This window comes from Odocoileus virginianus, chromosome 16 (assembly GCF_023699985.2).
Source record: "Odocoileus virginianus isolate 20LAN1187 ecotype Illinois chromosome 16, Ovbor_1.2, whole genome shotgun sequence".
Taxonomy (NCBI): domain Eukaryota; kingdom Metazoa; phylum Chordata; class Mammalia; order Artiodactyla; family Cervidae; genus Odocoileus; species Odocoileus virginianus.
Window position 1 is genome coordinate 17,977,643 of NC_069689.1, and position 20,283 is coordinate 17,997,925.

Sequence of the window (20,283 nt, forward strand, 5' to 3'; positions counted from 1 at the left end):
ATGGGGTCACAGAGAGTGGACACGACTGAGCAACTGAACTAACTGACTGATACATATATGCTGGACTTCCCAGATAGCTCAGTGGTAAAGAATTTGCCTGCTAATCCAAGAGTCCCAGGAAATGCAGGTTCCATCCCTGGGTTGGGAAGGTCCCTTGGAGAAGGGAACAGCAGCCTGCTCCAGTATTCTTGCCTGGGAAAATCCTATGGACAGAGGAGCCTGGCAGGCTACAGTTCGTGGGGTCGCAAAAAGTCAGACGCGACTGAGCGACTGAGCGCGCGTGCACACACACACACACACACGTATCCATTCTCCCCCAGACTCCCCTCCCATTCAGACTGCCATGGGAAGTTGGGCAGAGTTCCCTGTGCTACACAGTAGGACCTTGTTGGTCATCCATTTTAAATATAGCAGTGTGTATAGAGACAAGGATTCTTTTTTTTTTTTCAATTTTTATTGGAGTTTATTTGCTTTACACTGTTGTGTTAGTTTCTGCTATACATCAAAGTGAATCAGTTAGACATATACATGTGTGCATGCTAAGTCGCTTCAGTTGTGTCCAACTCTTTGCGACCCTATGGACTGTAGCCCCCCCCATCCTCTGTCCATGGAATTCTACAGGCAAGAATACTGGAGTGGGTTGTCATGCCCTCCTCCAGCGGATCTTCCTGATCCAAGGATTGAACCCATGTCTCTTAACATCTCCCACATTGGCAGGCAGGTTCTTTGCCATTAGCACCACTAGGAAATCCATGTATCCATGTGTCCCCTCTTTTTTAGATTCCCTTCCCGTTTAGGTCACCATGGAGCATTGACTAGAGTTCCCTGTGCTATACAATAGGTTCTCATCATCATTTTTTTTTCTTTCTGAGCAATCATTCATTTATTGATAGCATTGTCTTTTTCTCTGTTTTAAAAAAAATTTTAATTGGTGGGTAATTACTTTACAATATTATGGGGGGGGTGGTATGTGAATGTGTATTAGTCGCTCAGTCTTGGGTTACTTTCTGCCATACCTCGATGTGAGGCCGCCATGGGTATACACATGTCCCCTCCCAACTCCGACCTCATCCCATCCCCCTAGGTTGTCACAGAGGTTCTTAAAGGAGGTGTTCCCAGGGGAGACTAGAAGGAACTGGAAGAGAGGGGGACAAGGAGGGGGACGAAGCCAAGTGAGAGTCCAGGAGGCCTGAGCCTGATCCTGCAGGGGCTGTGAGGGTTAGTGAGGCCTCACTGTTGTCCCCAGCCGGTGGTGAAGGCTGGATTGCCCCATCTCATACCTGGCACTGGTTGAGGACTCTCTGGGCTTCCGGGGAGTAAATTCCCTGGCTGTCTGCCATTCCAGCAGTCTTCTAAAGAAAATGCATGTGCCCAGGAAAGTCAGGATAGCTGCCCACTTCCTGCACGCCAGCACCGGTAGGAAGCAGCTCCCACCCTACCTCACATACCTTCACAGCCAAGCCTGGGCTGGGGCAGCTGCAACATCTGATGTCCAAATGCCCAACAAAGAAAAAGACCCTGAGGGATTTACCTGGTGGTCCAGTGGTTAAGACTTCACCTTCTAATGCAGGGGTTCAATCCCTGGTCAGGGAGCTAAAATTCCATGTGCTTCAGCGCCAAAATACCAAAACATAAAACAGAAGTGATATTGTAACAAATTCAATAAAGACCTTAAAAGTAGTCCATATTAAAAAAAAAATCTTTAAAAAAAAAAACAACCCTGAGATGTACCCTAGGGGCCTTTGGGAAGGAGGAAGGGCCAGAGGTTCTCTTGAGTGCTTAGAACTGTCAGAGGAGGAATGAAACACAGCCGCCTGTGCCACCGCTGAGAGGCTAAGCCTTTCCTCAGAGCTGGAGCCAGAAGTGTCTTGGTGCCTGACGCCAAAGTAGCCGGCTGTCCCAGCCTTAGGAGTCAGCCTACTCCACTGAGGGACACTTTAGGCAGCTCCTGGGGATGTCAGTCCTAACTCTGCCCCAATCCCGTTGCCTCTACTCACGGGCCCTAGACCTGAATTGAAGAACCATCAACTGTGGTATGGTGGTAACCCTGCCCTTGGTTGTCCGCCCCTGCAGTAGGGCTCCGGACGATACTTGGCATATTACCACAGTAGATCACCCCATCAATTTCCAAGGAGTGTCGTGCCCACCCGGGAACTGAGCACTTAGCAGGTGTGGTGTGGCCAAGTCACGACTGTCACTGTTGGGCTCCCCTGGTGGCTGAGATGGGAAGAAGCCACCCGCCAGTGCAGGGGACGCAGGTTTGATCCCTGGTCCGGGATGATCCCACATGCCACGGAGCCACTAAACCCGTGAGCCGCGACTACCGAGCCTGTGCTCCCTTCTCTTCCACAGGAGAAGCCACTGCAATGAGAAGCCCGCACACCGCAACTAGAGAGTAGTCCCCACTCTCCGAAACCAGAGAAAAGCCTGTGCAGCAACAAAGACCCAGCACAGCCCAAAATAAATAATTAATTTAAAAAGAAAAAAAGACTGTCACTGTTAAACCCCCCGACAGAACAGGCCACATGTTCCACGTCTAGACATCTCCCGCCAGGGCACTGGTGTGACATTTGGAGTAAAGGGACCTTCTAAAATATAGAATGGAAGGAGTGGACTGTTTACAGGTAAAATGCAAATTTGGGGAGTATCACTTTAGGGGACTCTCAGGTCAATCTTCTAAGCTTGTCTAAGAATCTCAGGCTAAGAGCGCCAGAAGTTAGGGAGGGGTGGACACACTTGTTCTGTAAAAGGCCACAGAGTAATAGCTTAGGCTTCATGGGCCATACAATTTCTGCTATAGCTACTCAACTCTGCCCATGCAGCAAGAAAGCAGCCATGACATTATGTAGACACATGGGCGTTGTCTGTGTTTCAATAAAACTTTATTTACAAAAGCAGGCGGTGGGCCAGATTTGGCCTGTGGACCAGAGTTGGTCAACCAGTGGTCTGAGTTTATCCTGAGCCCCTCTTCACAATTATTACAGCTGTTTGGACCAAGCAGATTCTACCTGACCAGGAAGTTATGAGACTCCATCATCTAAGCACCCTCTGAAAGGGTAGAAAGTGATCCAACATGTATTGAGTACCAACTAGGTGCTGGGCATTTAACATAAACCATTGGGAGCATGTTCCTGTCCCAAAGTCATGAGCTGCTCACAGGGATGAGCCCATTGTTCCCAGTCAACCTATACTGGCTCTTCGGGTTCAGGGAATTCTTTTTTGTTTTGTTTTGTTTTGTAGTTTTCTGCTGTTTGTACCTAAGGCACGTGCACAGTTATCTCGCTGAGGCAGGAGTCAAGTATTCATTTAGCTGGTGGTTACAGAGTTAGTGTCCATTCTCCAGCAGACTGGATCACAAGGGCAGGGTCCCTGACAGCTGACCTTCATCTCTCCAGCACCTGGCACAGTATAGACTCTTAGTGGATAGGTATTGAGTGAGTGAATGGATTTGCCCTTGAATGATGAGTCGGGGCCATGAGGGTGGGCTTAGGTGGTCCCCCAGAGATTTCACCCATGGCACTGTCTCATCACCTCTGGACAGCACTCTGCCATTCTAAACTGGCAAATGTGGCCCTTCTGGGTGGCAGCACATCTGTAGCCCTGGGAGGGAACTGAGCCTCACACATCTGGGGAGGGTCCCCAGGGCAGGGCACAGACAAAGGGAGGGCTACAGCTCCGGAAAGTCAGCAGGGCTGCCGAGGACAAGTCCCGGCCTTCAGGAGCCTCACAAAGAGGACTGTTTGGGCCAAGAACAAGGGGAGATGTGTCCTGCAGCCACCGCCAGAGGCAGGATGAATGGTCCCAGGCAGTGGCCGGCTGTTCTCAGCTCCTGCCTGGCCTCCGCCTATACCTCTCCCTGACATGGGGAATGCCGAGGCCGCCCCCACCGTAGAGACTTCAGTCCAATTCATAATTTTCCTTTCCTAATTAGGCCCAGGAATGATGGAGACAGTTATTAATAATGTATCAGGTTTTATTTAGTGCCCTCCTCAGGAGCCGAGCCTGAGAACTGTGTATCTTATGATAAGCAGCCACGCTGCCACCATGCTGGGCTCTGTGCCCGGGATGCCGGGTGGAAATAAATCAGAGGAGTGAACGTCCCATGGAGCTTGGGGAACCGGCTGGGACTCACAGATGGAAGGGCCTGGTGCCCCTCTCCAGGGCTTCACCCCTCCAAGCACCAGTGGAGAAACAGATTTGGCGCGCCAGCTGCCTGTTCCCCGTCCCTTCCATTGTGACCTAGGCCAACCCAGAGAGGACTTCTCTATGGGGCTATCCCCTCCCCTTAACCTTGCAGGACTCAGCCAAAATGCCACCTCCTCAAAGAGGCTTCCCCACAGCCCAAGGTGACACTCATCTCTCCTTTCCACACGCGGCATTGTTCCCTCTGGGTTTGCTTACTCACTTGTTTTTCATCTGTGTAGCAGTTACGGGTCCACCCTGGAGCCAGATGTCTGGGTTCAAACCCTAGCTCCAGCACCCACCCAAGTGAGGCTGGGCGCCTTCATGTGATCACTTTCTGTGTCTCAGTTCCTGCCTCTGGTCCTGAGTTCACCCCCCAGGTGTGCCCTCAACCCCTTCACCCTGCGTTCACTTCATCATACATGCTGGGCAAACCTGGCTTCCCCTCGGCAACTGACGGCAGCTGGGCAAAATGGCCAACCTGGAACTGGACTCGATTTCACATCCCTGGTCCTTTAAGCTCCTCCCTTCCCCAGCAAGTCACTCACCTGCCCTCCTAGAAAACCAGATCACACCTTCTCTGCTCCCTTCGAACACCCATCGCCTGTCCTTCATCCTTCTCTCAGCTGCTGACCTGCCTCCCTCTTCGCTGAGACGACTGACACTGTTTGAAGGCAGCTTCCACCGACTCCCACCTGTCAGCCACCCCCTCCCTCCCCCTACCTTTCCTCCAGGGCACAGCATCCCCACCTGTGCTCGGCCGACCCTCCCCTGGGTCACACCCACCAGCACACAAACGCTCCACCTCCCATCTTAGAATCCTTCCCTTCCACCATTTCTCCCCCCAGCTATGGCTGCATGTTGTTCTTCCCTTTTGCAACAAAACTCCACCAACAAGCTGTGCACACATGCTGTTTCCCTTTCCTCTCGGCATATTCTCTCCAATATGGCCCCAGTCAAGCCTCTTCCACTGCTCCTGCAAAACCACCTCTATGATGGTCAACGGTGACCACCATGTTGCTCCATCCAGCAGTCGGCTCTGAGATGCATGGCGCTTGTCCTTCAGCCACAATGGGCACAGAGGCGCTGACCATCCCCTCCTCCTCGACGTCCTTCCCTGACTCGGCCACAGGACTCCACCGTGCCTTGGCTGGTACCCCTGCTGGCCTCTCCTCCCGGCCTCCTTGGCTGCCTCCTCGTCTGCTCCTTGGCCTCTTCACATGGGGCCCCTCGGGGCTCAGGTCTAGACTGTCTGCACTGCTCTATCCATGCTTTCTCACCTGACGATCTCACGCCATCTCAGGGATTGTGCTGACAGTCCCCAAGTGCGTTCCTTCAGCAGAGCTTTTGCTTCTCAACCCAGAATCTAGATCCCACTGCTGGGTTGCCTTCTCCCTCGCGTGTGCGATGGGAATTTCAGACTTCACCCCCGACCTCCACACCCAGCAAGCCCCTCCTGCCCCAGCTTTTCACATCCTTCCATGGCAGCTCCATCCTTCTGCGTGCTCAACCTCAAATCCTTCAAGTCGTTCTTAACTCTTCTCTGTCTCTAACACCCACATCCACGTTTTCAGGGACTCTACCTTCCAAACATACTCAGAATCTACCTTTTCTCACCACCTCCAGAGCTGACACCCTTGTGAGTCACTGTCAGCTCTCTCCTGGGCTATCAGCAGTATCCTCCCAGCTTCCCACACTCCCCATCACACACACACACGCGTGCGCACGCATACAAACACACATGCAATACAAACGCACATAGTCTATAGTCTAAACACAGAGTGATTGAGTCGACACATAACTCAGACCTCATCACCCTCTCTCCAGCCCCGCCGGGCACCTCGTTCTTAGTGTAAAAGCTCAAACCCTTCTCACAGCCTCAATCCTGAGCCACCGTTTCCTTTTGTCCTCCCCTTGCCCACGACACACCAGGCCTGCAGTGACCTCAGGGCCTTTGCTCTGACTCTTCCCTCAGGTACTGGTGTGATGAACACCTTCACCAAATCCCAGTCTTTGGCCAAAAGTCACCCGTGAAGGTCACTCTACTTTACACTGTAATCCACCCAGCACCCCAGCACCCCCAGAGCTGCTCTGTTTGGGGGTAAAGAGGACATGGCAGTGTCCACGAGGGAAAGAGGCCTGCCTGTTTCCATGCCTCTCCTTGAACAGCAAGGAGACAGTTGTGGAAGCGCCCAGCAGACGTTCCCCCTCACGTCACTGGCCAGAACTGACCAAGGCCTTCTGAGTTTCCATAGACCAGTGATCTCAGTCTACAGTGAACAAAAGCCAGGAATGCTCAGCTGTGGCCTCCACAGCCCAGCTGGCGAGAGCAGGAAGTGGGGTCCTGGGCCAGATTTGGGAGGCAGTGGAGACCAGGAATAGGATGGTGGGCAGGGTGATGGACGAGAGAGACCCCCCATTCCAAGCAGCCCCAGTACAGCCCTGCTTCCCAAGAACACTACCTCCTCCCTGCTCTGGACTGGGTGCCGGGACCCACGTTCAGGCTGCAGCGTCCAACCTGCAGGGTGGAGAGGGAGCGCCGCTGAGTTCTGGAAAAGGTGGGGTGCGGAGGCTCCCCCAGGAGCCAGGAATTCAGACCTGCTGGCTGTTACTGGTCAACCAGGGGCTTCCTGCTCTGAGAACCTCGGGTCTGGGGAAGGCATGAGGAAGACGTGAAAAAGGGGCTCTCTGTGGTGCACCCAAAGCCAGATTGCCATTGGCAGAGGACAGGGGGAAAGACCCCCTGAATTGAGGTGCAAAGGATCACTATTTTCATGTGGGCCGACTCAAAGGAGACTTGTCCTTTCTCTGCTGAAGTGGAGGCTCATTTCAGGGGTTTGTATAAAGCACCAAGATCTGAGCCTGTATCTGCGGTTTAAAGCCGGGCCACACACTCTGGCATCTTTGGGGAGGAAACGAGTGAGGGCCCCACTCCGAGCTGGCCCAGGCGGGCGGCTGGACGCCCCTGGCACAGGCCTCCCCACGGAGGCTGGGTGCCCATGAATGGAGAGCAGTGGCCTGAGTTGGTCCCTTGTGTCCAGAGACAATGGGCTCTGTGTGGGGGCGGGGCATGAGGGGGGCCCCGCCCTGAGCCCTCCTTCCCCCCAGTGGACTTGCAGCCTGTGTCAAGCAGCCCAGCAGAGAGCTGGGGGCCCCGGGGCAGTGAAGGGAAAAGACCGTGAAGGAACTGCAAACCCAGGTCCTTCGTGGTCCTTGGGGGCAGCACATGAAGCAGGGCTGTGGGGGCCTGAGGCCCAGATCTGCCCCCCATCCCCTGCCTCAGGTCCTCCTTTGTCTGAAGGGTCTGAGGACCAGGTTTTGCCATCACACAAGTGTACTGGCAAAGTTCCTGGACCCCTTGCTGTCTTCATGAACCAGATAAAACCAATGGGTGTTTAGGTGAGCAGACTGAGGCAGAACGAGAGAACACATCCTCTTCATTGCTCTTCAGACACTCCATCAACTTGCAGCAGATTCTGAGACATGATGGACAGGGTCCACAAGGGTGAGCAGGAGAGCATGGACCCAAGAGGGAGCCGACCCACCCTGAGGGCCAACTGTGCCCCGAGGCTGTCCCTTGGATCGACGCTGTGTGGCCCCCTTGGCATCTACTCCCAAAGTCCACCCAGCCCCTGACACCTGAGGCTGGCAAGTCCCTGGCCATGTCGTGAGGCTGGTCGTGAGGCTGACTTCAGTTTCCACAGCAAAGGCTGAGTGTGTCCACTGTGGTTTAAGAAGCAGCTTCACAGACCTTAGCCCCTCGAAGGAGATGAGTCTCTGTGGCTCGGGGGACCCTACACAAGCCGCCCTCAGCGGCTGTGATCTGCCTGGTGGGCTGGGAGCTGAGTCGCAGCTCTCTGTGAGAGTCACACCTCCTCCCCTGGCCATGACCAAGGTCAGCTCCTGGGCATCAGTCGGGCAGCCTGGCCATGAATCGCCAAACTGTGAAAGTTAGAGACATCTAAAGATGCCCTGCATGCCCGTGGTGTTACCAGCAGGGCCTGGTACTCAGGCTGCACTCAAGAAATGGGGGGCCAGGTGAGCAAGGGGCTGGCCTCTGCAGGTGGCCACGTGTGGGTCCAGAGGCCGAGACACGGATAAACCACAGCCTCCATCTCACAATGGTTTCATCGACTCAATGGACAAGAGCTCAAGCAGACCCCAGATGCTGAAGGACAAGGAAGCCTGGCGTGCTGCAATCCATGGGGTTGCAGAGTCAGACACAACTGAACAACTGAACAACCACCACAACCTCACAATGGAGACATCAGGTTAAAACGAAGAACACAGCTCTCACTCCCTTCTAGAAATCCTAGAAAAATATCTTTCTGGACTAAGGTTGTTTCCTCCTAATGTGCTGTTCCTTTGATTCATTCGTGCCCCACTTGATTCCTTCCTTTCAATCAGATACCTCCAATGCACAGCCAGTGCTGAGGACGATATGGAAGTGGCCCGTCCCAAGTCGAAGGCAAACACGTGCTGAGTTCGCCGTGAGTGCTGTCACAGGCACACCGGGTTCCAGCCCCAGCAGGTCCCTGGCTGTGTCCCCACTGCAGAAGGGGGCCGCAGAAGCAGCCTCAGGGGTGGTGCTCAGCAAATGCTGGTGCTCCTCCTGGTTCCCTCAAGAACACTGTCTCCGTCATCCCATTTGATAGTCAGAAACACCCCGGTGAGGGATACAGGGGAGGCGCTTGAGCGCAGGGGACATCATGCGGTTCCCCCGTGACACCAGACTTCAGGCAGGTCCACCCACCCCGACAGGAATCTCCTTGGTCTGCTCAGCGCCCGTGATGTGTGATCAGATGGGGACATCTGAAGCGACCCCCTCCCAACTGCTTCTTTTCCAGACACCTGTGGGGGCATCTTGGCCTCTTCTCCATTTCTTTTCCAGCACTCGCCCCAGCATGTAATTATCTATCTGTGGGCGGAATTACTTGTGTGCTGTTGGCTCCGTCTGCTCTTCCGGAAGTCCCCTTGGGGGACTCTCATCTGTCTTGCTCCCTCCCAGCCCAACTTCCCTGATGTTCTGAGTGGGCTGGACTGGGGTGGGGAGGGTCTCACCCTTCCAGGACTGATATTTGGGACCTGTCTCCCAGCAGTAAGCTAGAGAAGCCATAGAGCTCACCTCCTTCGGATTTTTGGGTTTTGGGGAGAGCTTTTCTTGGCTGTGCCACTTGGCTTGCAGGATCTCAGTTCCCCAACCAGGGATTGAACCCGGGCCATGGCAGGGACAAACTGGGACCCTACCCACGAGGCCACCAGGGAACTCACCTCCTTTGTTTCTTGTCTCTCAAGGATCTGCCTTTTGTTACCTTGATGTCCACTATTTGGAAAACCATTTTTATATTTTTGGTATATTTTTGAGATGTTTCCCAGATGGGGTATAATGGTGCCAAGTCTGGCCCTTGTTACCCCATCTTGGCCAGAAGCAGAAGTCCCAAATATGAGCTTTTAATGATGCATTTCTTGACTGAAAAGACAGCAACTCCATTGATAGAGTGAAACTCTGCCCATGTCGTTCTAAATCGCTCTCTTGATGCCAGCCTCATTATCTTTACAGGCATCAGGAGTGTTTAATGAATGCAGCAGACAAAGCCCCATTGAGTTCCAGGAGAGAGGGTGTCGTGACCCCTGAGATATCATGACAGCTCCTGCCTTTCTGTCTTGTTTGCTGAATCTTGGCTGAGAGCGAGGCGGGTGACAGAGGAGGCAGCGCTCTGGCAGCCTCATGTCTGGGAATTCACACTCTGGTGGCCTCAGCCTCCTCCGTCTGACCACCTGCCTCTCACAAGGCTTCACCCCTCTCCCTTGAGCCCTGGCGCCAAGTGGCTTCCTCTCCTTGGCCACAAATGACCTTGACCTTGCACAGTAGCACTTCTGGGTCTCTTCTCTCGGAGACTGCTGGCTCCTTAAGCGAGGTGATCAGATTTTGGGCAGCTGGCGTTAAGATCTGGGAAGGGCACAGTTGACATCCAATTCATCCTTGTACTCCCAGCTCCCAGCACGCTACCAGGCACAGAGGGTGCTTGTTAGTAAATGTTTGGTGGATGAACAAATGAATGAAAACCTTCATGATTCTATTTTCTTGACTATGCACTTGCCCACAGGGTAAGGAGTCTTGTCTAGACAGACTGGAAAGCAGGAGAGGCCACACCCAGTGGGAAAGAAGTTTGGGCAGGGGTGAACCTGGCCTGCAGCCTAAAGATCCAGTGTCCTCATCCTGGCCCCTGCGAAAGCTGTTTGATGCTGCGCCTCACTCAGTATTTATTTTCTTTTCTGAAGTGACCCCTCCTAGCCTTCCTCTCGGGCTTCTTAGGTGGCGCTGGTGGTAAAGAACCCGCCCGCCAATGCAGGAGACATTAAGAGATAGGGGTTCCATCCCTGGGTCAGGAAGATCCCCTGGAGGAGGACATGACAACCCACTGCAGTATTCTTGCCTGGAGAATCCCATGGACAGAGGAGCCTGGCGGGCTACAGTCCATGGGGTCGCACAGAGTCAGACACAATTGAAGCGACTTAGCACGCACACACGCAGCCTTCCTCTGACTCCAGCATCCCCTGATCTTCTCTAATATAAAAAGAATGAGTCAAGCAGGGATAAATAAGGATGCATTCTTTGAACACAATAGCTGTTTTCTTGGCAAAATCCACGATTTATATCTTGGACTGTTTCACAGAACACCTCCCTCTTTTCATATCTGGTAGTATTTTTGCCTAGGGTGGCTTCCTCGCATGTAAGCGGTGAGTAATATTCACACTGCTGAATATTAGCAAGGAACTCTCTGCAGAAGGACCTTCTCGAACAAAGCTTCCTGCTTTCGGCATCAGTTGTGCTTGAAAACAAGTCAGCAAGAAGCAGATTCTCGCCTCATTAATATCGAATACAAAGAAAAGAACATCAAGAGAGGCACTCTGAAATTTAGCATCTAATTCCAAATGAAGTTTAGAATCAACTTGTCCTTCGGTTTCCAGTGGATGGAATTTCTCAACAGGGGCCCTGGTGGGCTTTTGGAGGGACAGTTCTACCAAGTGTGGGAGTGTTTGGCTCATTGTTGCTAACATCCATAGCCGTTGGGTGATCAAAAACAGCCCCTCCCACCCTTGCCATCAAAGATTTCCAAGTGCTTCCTGGGGAGGGGTGCTGTCCCCACTGAACCCACTCTCTGCTAGACAAATGCCCCAGCCTTGGCAACGCTGGGTAAACTGTGGGCCCCTGATGTGAGCATCCCACGGGCTGCAGGCCTGGCCCTGGAGACCGGCCCAGAGGTGTCGCAGCCCAAGGTAAAACTGACAAAAACCAAAATTGCTCCCCTTTGCAGTGAAAATGCAGACCATTTGGGGTTGGGACCCTGTGTATCTGGCTGCTCTCCTGATTCTCTAGCTATAACCAGTGCTGCAGGCAAGATCTGTACCCAGTCCTCTGGGGAGACTCAGGCAAGCCAGGGATACCCCACGATGAACAATTTGGGGGAAGGATTTCGTTTGATATTTCACAGAAAAAGCACTGAAGAAGTTCATTACGGGGGAAATGGGAATCCTTTTGGATTACCTCTCCCTCATTCTACAGGTTGTCTTATGAATTCTATATTCTTTAATTATTTACTTATCTGGCAGCGTTGGGTCTTAGTTGAAGCATGTGGGCTCTTCATTGTGGTGCACAGACTTCTCTAGTTGCAGCTGGCGGGCTTAACTGCACCCCATCATGTAGGATCTTAGTTCCCCAACCAGGGATGGAACCCACCTCCCCTGCAGTCCAGGGCTGATTCTTAACCACTGGACCACCAGGGAAGTCCCTTTCTATCTTTTCAGTGTTAGGGCTTCTAAAGGCCTGTTTTTACCCAGGCTGACAGAGTCATGTGGCTCAGTGACATCCTCGTCCCAGTCAGTTCTTAGGAAACATTTCTATATCTGCTTGGTCTCAGTGAGGATCTCAGCTCCGCCTCTGGTGACCCTGGTTTCCGTTAATGGAGCTTTAGCACCTGGTCCCTGAGAAGCACATAAAGGCTTCCCGGATCCCCTAATCCAGCTGCAACAAAGCCACAAAATTACTCCTTTCTCTGCATCTTTCCTTGTTCCGAACAAGAGTACAAGGGCTTGGGTAAAACAACAGAGCAGTTCCTTACGAAGCTAATCATACACACACCATAGGGCCTATGATCCCACTTCTAGTTATTTATCCAAGAGAAATGTGAACAAGTCTATACCAAGAAAGCATGTCTATACCCTATTTGTGAATGTTTACAGCAACTTTGTTTACAAAAGTCAAAACCTGCGAACAGCTTAGGTATTCATCAACAGTTGAACAGGATAAACAAACTGTGGTATACACATATGATGGAATACTGTTCAGCTGTAAAAGAAAGGAACTACTTAAATATCCAACATTGTGGGTGAATCACAAAAACACTGCTAAATAAAGGAAGCAAAAAAAACACAAAACAAAACCCAGGCACTGCATGATTCCATTTATGTGAGTTTCAAGAACAAGCAGATCTAATCTGTGATTTTAGAAAGCAGAACAGTGGTTGCTTCTGGGGTCAGGACAGACTAAAGCACAAGGAAGCTTTCTGGGGTGATAAGGATATTGTGGGTCATGACAGAGGTTTACTCTAGTGTATGTATTTGTCAGAACTGATCAGATGGTACCGTTCAGATGGGTGCATTTCACTATATGTAAATTATACCTTGATGACTGAAACAACAATATCATCAGTAATAATATAATAATGAAACCACCCATGGTATCCTTTGGGAAATCATTCGCTTATTCCCCACATACTGTTGCACCCTTCATGGTGCCTATTATCAAGTCTAGGGCATAGTTTTGATTCTTTTACATATATTCACATGTGTTGAAGGACTGTCCCGAACTAGTAGTGTCTATATATCTATTTGTCCCTCCGCCCTCTCCCTCTCCCCTTTTCTCTTTCCCTCACTCCCGTTCCTTTTGCAATTCCAAGCAATTCTTTCCAGTTGGGTGTAGGTCTTCCAAAACCTCTGGGGTAAAGCTGTATGATGTCTCTGCTTTTCTCAGAGCAGAGCAAACCGACTTTGTTGCGAGCTTTGTCTGTGTGTGGGTCCCCTCACCCAGCCTGTGCCAAAGGCAAGGACGAGTTCTCCCCAAGGACCCCATGGGCTGAGTAACAACGAGGGTGGCCCTGCAGCAACCCCTGTCATATGCTTTGTCAATGACTTTTTTCAAATTGCGGCCACTGTGCAGGCTGAGACAGCTACTGGTACCCACCACAGGGACCAAACCCAAGAAGACAGAAAACTTGTCTCTTGCAAAAAAAAATAACAGCTTAAGAAACTGATGTTGACAGGTCTCCCTTTCTCTCCTCCCTGCCCCCCCCCCCAACCCGTGTGCTCTGAGCCCAACTCCTCACTCCCACCTTCAGAGGAAGCAGATTTAATACCCACGCTGAGAGAAGATGTTCTGTTATTTTTCATGGGAAATTAAACCCGACCCTGCTGTCAGTGAGCTCATGCCCAGGAAGGATGGATGGCCCAGGGTGCAGTGCTTAACCCCAGCTCAGAGCACGTCACCTGGCTGGGGGCCAGCCATGACGTCACCTGCCACTGGGCGGGGGTGGGGACGGCAGGACAGGTTGGAGAGGCTTCATCTGGGTGATGGATGGTGGCGAGGCCAGCCTCGGTGTCACCTGTAACGGTTCGCCTCTGACACCGGCTCGGACCCACGCATCCAGGGGACACTCAGGCTGCTCCTGTCTCTTTCAGCTCCCAACGCTACCTCGTGTCCTGCGGAGGAGAGCTGGTGGTCAGGGCTGGTGATCGTCATCGCGGTATGCTGTGCCTCCTTGCTATTTCTCACTGTGCTTGTCATCATCTGCTACAAAGCCATCAAGAGGTGAGTGTTCACCCAGCGCTGGAGCCAGACGGGGCCCTAACTGGGCTCAGGGCTCCTCCACCCACCTCCATTCGGTTTTGTTTTTTAATAATAAAAATCATTAAGCATTTAAGAAGCAGAAAGAATGTACAAAGAACACCCACCTACCTTCACCCTGATTCAACAGTTATCAAGATTTGGCTAATATTTACTGTTTCCTGTTCCTTGTATCTTTTTCTTTGCTAAAGTATTTTAAAGTTGATCTCAGATATTATCCCCCCCATCATTTTAGGGGGTTCTACGAGCATTTGATGAGCACTGATTATACGTCAGGCTGGAGGCAGGATAAAGCTACTCTACCTGTAAGTGGCAGGCCCCGCTGCCAGGGGCTCACTCCAGGCCTGGGAGGATGGAAATAATTCTTGCAGGGCGGGTGATGAATCCCCTGGAGGGGGTACCATGCTGGTTTGGAGCCGGAACTGGGTTTTGGAATCTGATCGAAATTCAGACTCCAGTTCAAGCTGTGTGACCAGGAGGAAATCACCTTTCTGGCCCTCAGTTTCCCTATCAGTAAAACGGGGATAAAGAATAATTATCTTGCCCCCAGGGAGTGGTGAGATGCCCTCTGTGAATGGTCTGCACAATATGTATACTCAGCAGTGCCTGGTATAAGTGCATGCTCACCAAGAGCTTCACCAGCTTTCACTGTTTCCATAGTGAAAGATAGAAAAAGGATGACAGAGAAGGGAGCAATGTTCTCTTGGGAGAAGGAGAAGTAGAGATGCCTCAGAGAAGGTCTTCTGTAAATGCTTTGGCCAACTGATGTGAAGAGCTGACCCACTGGAAAAAGACACTGATGCTGGAAAGATTGAGGGCAGGAGGAGAAGGCAGCGGTAGAGGATGAGATGGTTAGATACCATCACCAAGTCAATGGACATGAGTTTGAGCAAACTCCGGGAGATACTGAAGGACAGGGAAGCCTGGCATGCTGCAGTTCATGGGGTCCCAAAGTCAGAGACAAAATAGTGACTGAACAACAACAAGGCTGGGTTTTGAAGGATGAATAGGAGTGCTCCCAAAGGGTCATGAATGACCCAAACAGCATATTATCTTTCAGTAACACTTGGAAGGAAAGTCATGACCAACCTAGATAGCATATTAAAAAGCAGAGACATTACTTTGCCAACAAAGGTCCACCTGGTCAAGGCTATGGTTTTTCCAGTGGTCATGTATGGATGTGAGAGTTGGACTGTGAAGAAAGCTGAGTGCCGAAGAATTGATGCTTTTGAACTGTGGTGTTGGAGAAGACTCTTGAGAGTCCCTTGGACTGCAAGGAGCTCCAACCAGTCCATTCTAAAGGAGATCAGTCCTGAGTGTTCATTGGAAGGACTGATGCTGAAGCTGAAACTCCAGTACTTTGGTCACCTCATGCGAAGAGTTGACTCATTGAAAAAGACCCTGATGCTGGGAGGGATTGGGAGCAGGAGGAGAAGGGGACGACAGAGGATGAGATGGCTGGATAGCATCACCAACTCGATGGGAATGAGTTTGAGTAAACTCCGGGAGTTGGTGATGACAGGGAGGCCTGGCGTGCTGCGATTCATGGGGTCGCAAAGAGTCGGACACGACTGAGCGACTGAACTGAACTGAACTGAACACTTGCTGTTATTTCTGTTAACTACCATCTCGCTTTGATGTTTTTGAACTGTGGTGTTGGAGAAGACTCTTGAGAGTCCCTTGGACATCAGGGAGATCAAACCAGTCAAGCCTAAAGGAAATCAATCCCGAATGTTTATTGAAAGGACTGATGCTGAAGCTAAAGCTCCAGTGCTTTGGCCACCTGATGCGAAGAAGTGACTCATTTGAAAAGACCCTGATGCTGGGAAAGATTGAAGGCAGGAGGAGAAGGGGACGACCGAGGATAAGATGATTGGATGGCATCACCAACTCAATGGACATGGGTTTGAGCAAACTCTGGGAGATAGTGAAGGACAGGGAAGCCTGATGTGCTGCAGTCCACGACTGAGCGACAGAACAACACCACCATCTCACTTTGCCTTTCAAACAAGCAGGCACCTTGTTGAGTTGGGGTCTGAAGCTCCACGTTGTTATTGTTGAGGCCTGAGGCCGCGGTTTGACATCCCCTGCGGTTACAACACGGTAGCTCTGGCCCCACCCCTCAATTTCCAGTTCTCAGGCTCCTCCCAAACAACGGCCTCCCTGGCCTTGGGGGATGTTCCGTCAGTTAGTTCAGTCACTCAGTGGGTCAGACTCTTCGCAACCCCATGGACTGCAGCACGCCGGGCTTTGGGGGACGTTAGGGGACAATATAATCAAAAGAGGAACAGTAATGTTGCTTGCAAAACACCAGAGGATTTGTTAATATATTTTTAAGAAAGGTTTTTTTTTTTTTTTAATTCCCTAAGGCCTAAAGTTAGAGGATCTCTATTGAGCAATCATAAGACCAAAGTTATTTAAACTTTGCCCTTTTAATCAGTTGCTCTATGTGATTTCACTTTAATAATTCAAAAGTGGAAAGAGTAAACCATTAAGTTGAAAGTCTTAAAACCTGCATATGGCCAGGCACCCAGGGAAGAAGGGCCTCATCAGGCCAACAGCCGGGACCAGGCAGGAGAGGCAGGAGTCACGTGAACCCTGATGTGGATGAAAAATCGTTTCAGCTGAGAGCCTGCTGCAGCGGGAGAAGGATTTTAAGAAGCAGAGCAGGGCAGGCATTCAAAAGCACCAGGAAGCCCCTGTGATGGGGGTGGGATGGGGAAATGGGGGGCGTGGGGGGGTTGGAGATAAGGGTAGACGGAGGCTGGAGGAAGCCCCAAGCCCGAAAGGAGAAGTGGTTGTCCAACCAGGTGTAGCTGCTGCTGGCCCATGATTCAGTAGACACAGGGAGCCATTGACGGTTTTAGGGAAAGTGTTCAAGATCCACCGGGGCACCGTCAGAGAGTGGGGACACTGCCAGAGAGTGGGGGCACTAGTCCCCTCAAAGACCCCCTTCCCTCAGAGACAGGCTGCATCACCTTTTTTTTTTTTTTAAGATTCCTTTCTTCCCGTACAGACTGTTACAGAGCAGTGCGTAGAGGTCCCTATGCTATACAGTAGGTCCCTGCATGCTAAGGCGCTTCAGTCGTGTCCGACTCTTTGCCACCTTATGGGCTATGGCCTGCCAGGCTCCTCTGTCCATGGGATTCTCCAGGCAAGAATACTGGAGTGGGTTGCCATGCCCTCCTCCAGGGGATCTTCTTGACCCAGGGATCAAACCCACGTCTCTTACTGGCACGTGGGCTCTTTACCACTATCGCCACCTACAAAGCTCTGTAGGTCCTTATTAGTTATCGATTAACATTTTTTCTATAGAAGTGTGTATAATGTCGATCCCAGTTTTCCAATTTATCACTCCAACCCACCTCCTGGTGGGTTTCCCTGGTGGCTCAGTGGTAAGTAATCCACCGGCCAATGCAAGAGAAGCAGGTTCGATCCCTGGGTCAGGAAGATCCCCTGGAGAAGGAAATGGCAACCCACTCCAGTATTCTTGCCTGGAAAATCCTATGGACAGAGAAGGCTGGCAGGCTACAGTCCATGGAGTTGAAAAAGAGTCAGACACGACTTAAGCGACTGAGCACAAATTTATTTGAAAGATGAGGCATGCATCTTTTAGAATTATGGTTTCAAAATGCATCATCTTTTTAATAAACTGAGGCTCTTCCAAAAGATACGGTTCTGCCTCCTCTCTGCTCCAAACCTCTCCTGAAGAAACGGGCTACCTGCTCCAACAGCAGGAAGGCTGGGCGAACCTAACAGGTGAAGCAGCTCACTTGGATGTCTCCGCTCTGTGGCGTGTCCGCCGCGTCTGTCCTGCCAGGCTTTGCTTCCACGGAGCTGGGGGACTCCGGGAAGGCAAGGGAAGGTATCACCCCACCTCCCGTCAGAGCACCAGAGGAGCCTCCCTCGTCTCCTTCCACCGGCTCTGGGGTCTTGGTTCCCAAGCCTGTCAGCCGCCTGGAAAGACAGACAACTCACCTCAGACGGCTTAGTGGATCCCTCCCGAAGCGTGGATGGGACGCCTTCCGGGGTGTGGGCGTCAATTCCTCCCCAGGGGTGTGGGCAGGGCTCCAGCCAAAGGAATGGGCGGAGCTCCCTCCAGGGGCTTGGGCAGATCCTGAGAACAATAGAATTCTTGAAGCATTTCACGAATAACAGAGGTGCAAGCTGTTAGCACCCCCAGGACAGAGGATGGGTGCAGTACAAGGGAAACCTACAGGGCCTGGAGACTCAAAAGAGGGGCTAATCAGCAGGACCTGTGGTTGGAACTGCTGGAGATGCAGCCCTGAAAAACAAGTGGGTGGAGAAAACTCCCCAACCTTTCTCCACACTCCCAGCTATCCTGAGGTGCCTCCCATTGGCTGAAACAGGGGAGCCCAGGAGATACCAGCAAAGGTGTCAGCACCCCAGCCCATGCAGTAAATGGAGCACAGTCCCTTTTCTGCCTTGGCGCCAAAATCTGCATCCTCTTCTGGGGTAAGACCCAGCCCTCTGCCAGTCCAGATCCTCGCGGTCCAGAGAGGGCGTCCCTGGCGCCCAAAGATGGATAATCAGTGTCAGGAGTGGGTGCTACTCAGGCACCCGAGTGGCCAATGGAGGCAACAATAGAGTCTGGTTTTCCCAGAACCCTCCTGGAAGGTAGCTTGACCTGGAGAAGATGGATCAGCCCCTTGTGGGCTGCGGAAGAAGGAGGCAGCAGAAGTTATACCCAGTGCAGGACAGCAAACGCCCCCTCCCCACTCCCCCAGCTGACCTCTGAAAGAGATAGCCTGGCCAAGCAGCTGTCTGTGTGCATTTCTCTCCAGAGTAAATGGAGGATTTCTTCCTCTCAATCAATTCTCTTTGGTTAATAATTCATCTGAAACATGCCTTCTCTCTCAGGAAACAAAAGCATTGCATGTCGCTGTGAAACCATTAGAAGGGAAATTCAGTGATAAACCCTGCTTTCTTTAAAAAAAACAACAACAAAAAAAAAAAAAACCCTCTCACCGCCTGGAATCCTAGGGGAGGACGTCCTGGAGATCTTTGTGAATGGCCGCAACACAGCCTTTTGGAGCCAGATTGCTTTAAGGATGGTTCTAGAATCAACTGGGATGGAAAGGAGGTGATTCTGCAGGTGCCAGCTTGGCTTGGCATGTGGGGTATGGCCTTGGGAGGGGAGGAAACTGGGGAGCAGGTGCAGGGCACCTTCTCCGTGCCCTCTCTATTCACTGACCTTGATAGCAGGGAGGTTGGGTGTGGTTAGCACTTTCTACATACAGACCCTACTTCCCAGGTGGCACTAGTAGGTAAAGAACCCACCTGCCAGTGCAGGAGACATAAGAGACGCCAGTTTGACCCCTAGGTCGGGAAGATCTCCTGGAGGAGGAAATGGCAACCCACTCTAGTATTCTTGCCTGGAGAATCCCGTGAGCAGAGGAGCCTGGTTGGGCTACAGTCCATAGGGTCGCAGAGTCAAACACGACTGAAGTGACTTAGTGCGCATGCACACACACACACACTCAGTGGATCAAATTTCATCTTGTGACTCAGCAAACATTCCCAATGTCCCAGCTCTGCTGGGTGATAAGGTGCCCAGGGGGCATCCAGGTTGGGGGAGCCCAGAGGAAGGGGCCCTCACCCAGACCAGGGGCCCTGAGAAGTTTTTTTTTGGAAGAGGATGGGCATCCCACGTGTTAACCAGTGGGACTAACACATGCAGTGGCCCCCAAGTCCTCTGTCAATAACCCAAATTCTGGAGATTTCCCCACCATGGGAAGCCCACACAGTTTGCATTTCAGTGGCTCATTGCCCTGGCTTTGGCGTGAACAACTTCTTTACCCGCAGGCCCCAGAGCCCTTAGGTATTCTGGACGTCGTGTTCCATCCCGGCCTTCTCCCCACCCAGGTCCTGGCATGTACCTGTCATCAGACCACCGGACAGCCTGGAGCTGTTTGAAGAACCCAGGACTGGGTGTCCAGACCCCTGCATTCCATTCCCAGCCCCAGCCCAGTTCAGTGGGTATCACTACCCTCATCTGTAAAGTGGGGGAGCCCTCCTAGTCTCTACCCAGCTCCCTGAGCTTTTGTTTCCCGGCCCTGGGATGTTGGGAGGACCAGTGTCACCAGATCCTTTTGCTGCCAGATGTGTAAATACTGGGCCAGGTGCCAGGGCTGTGCTTGGCCTGGGCACTCTGGTAGTGGGCACTTCCAGCACAG

General features: G+C 51.8%; 1 protein-coding gene across 5 annotated transcripts in view; it reads left to right on the forward strand.

Annotated features, from left to right (window-relative positions):
- PRIMA1 (proline rich membrane anchor 1) overlaps nt 1-20,283 on the forward strand; it is a 68,705-nt gene that overhangs the window by 37,165 nt on the left and 11,257 nt on the right. For 4 of the 5 annotated variants that reach the window (XR_011491777.1, XM_070477912.1, XM_020875994.2 and 1 more), the window contains exon 4: nt 13,921-14,050. Coding sequence is in view for 3 of the 5 variants with exons in the window: in XM_070477912.1 (XP_070334013.1) it covers nt 13,921-14,050 (130 nt within the window). In the remaining 2 variants the exon portion in view is untranslated. Of the gene's footprint in view, nt 1-13,920; nt 14,051-14,321; nt 14,392-20,283 lie in introns of all 5 variants that reach the window. The other variant, XR_011491776.1, reaches the window with a different exon arrangement.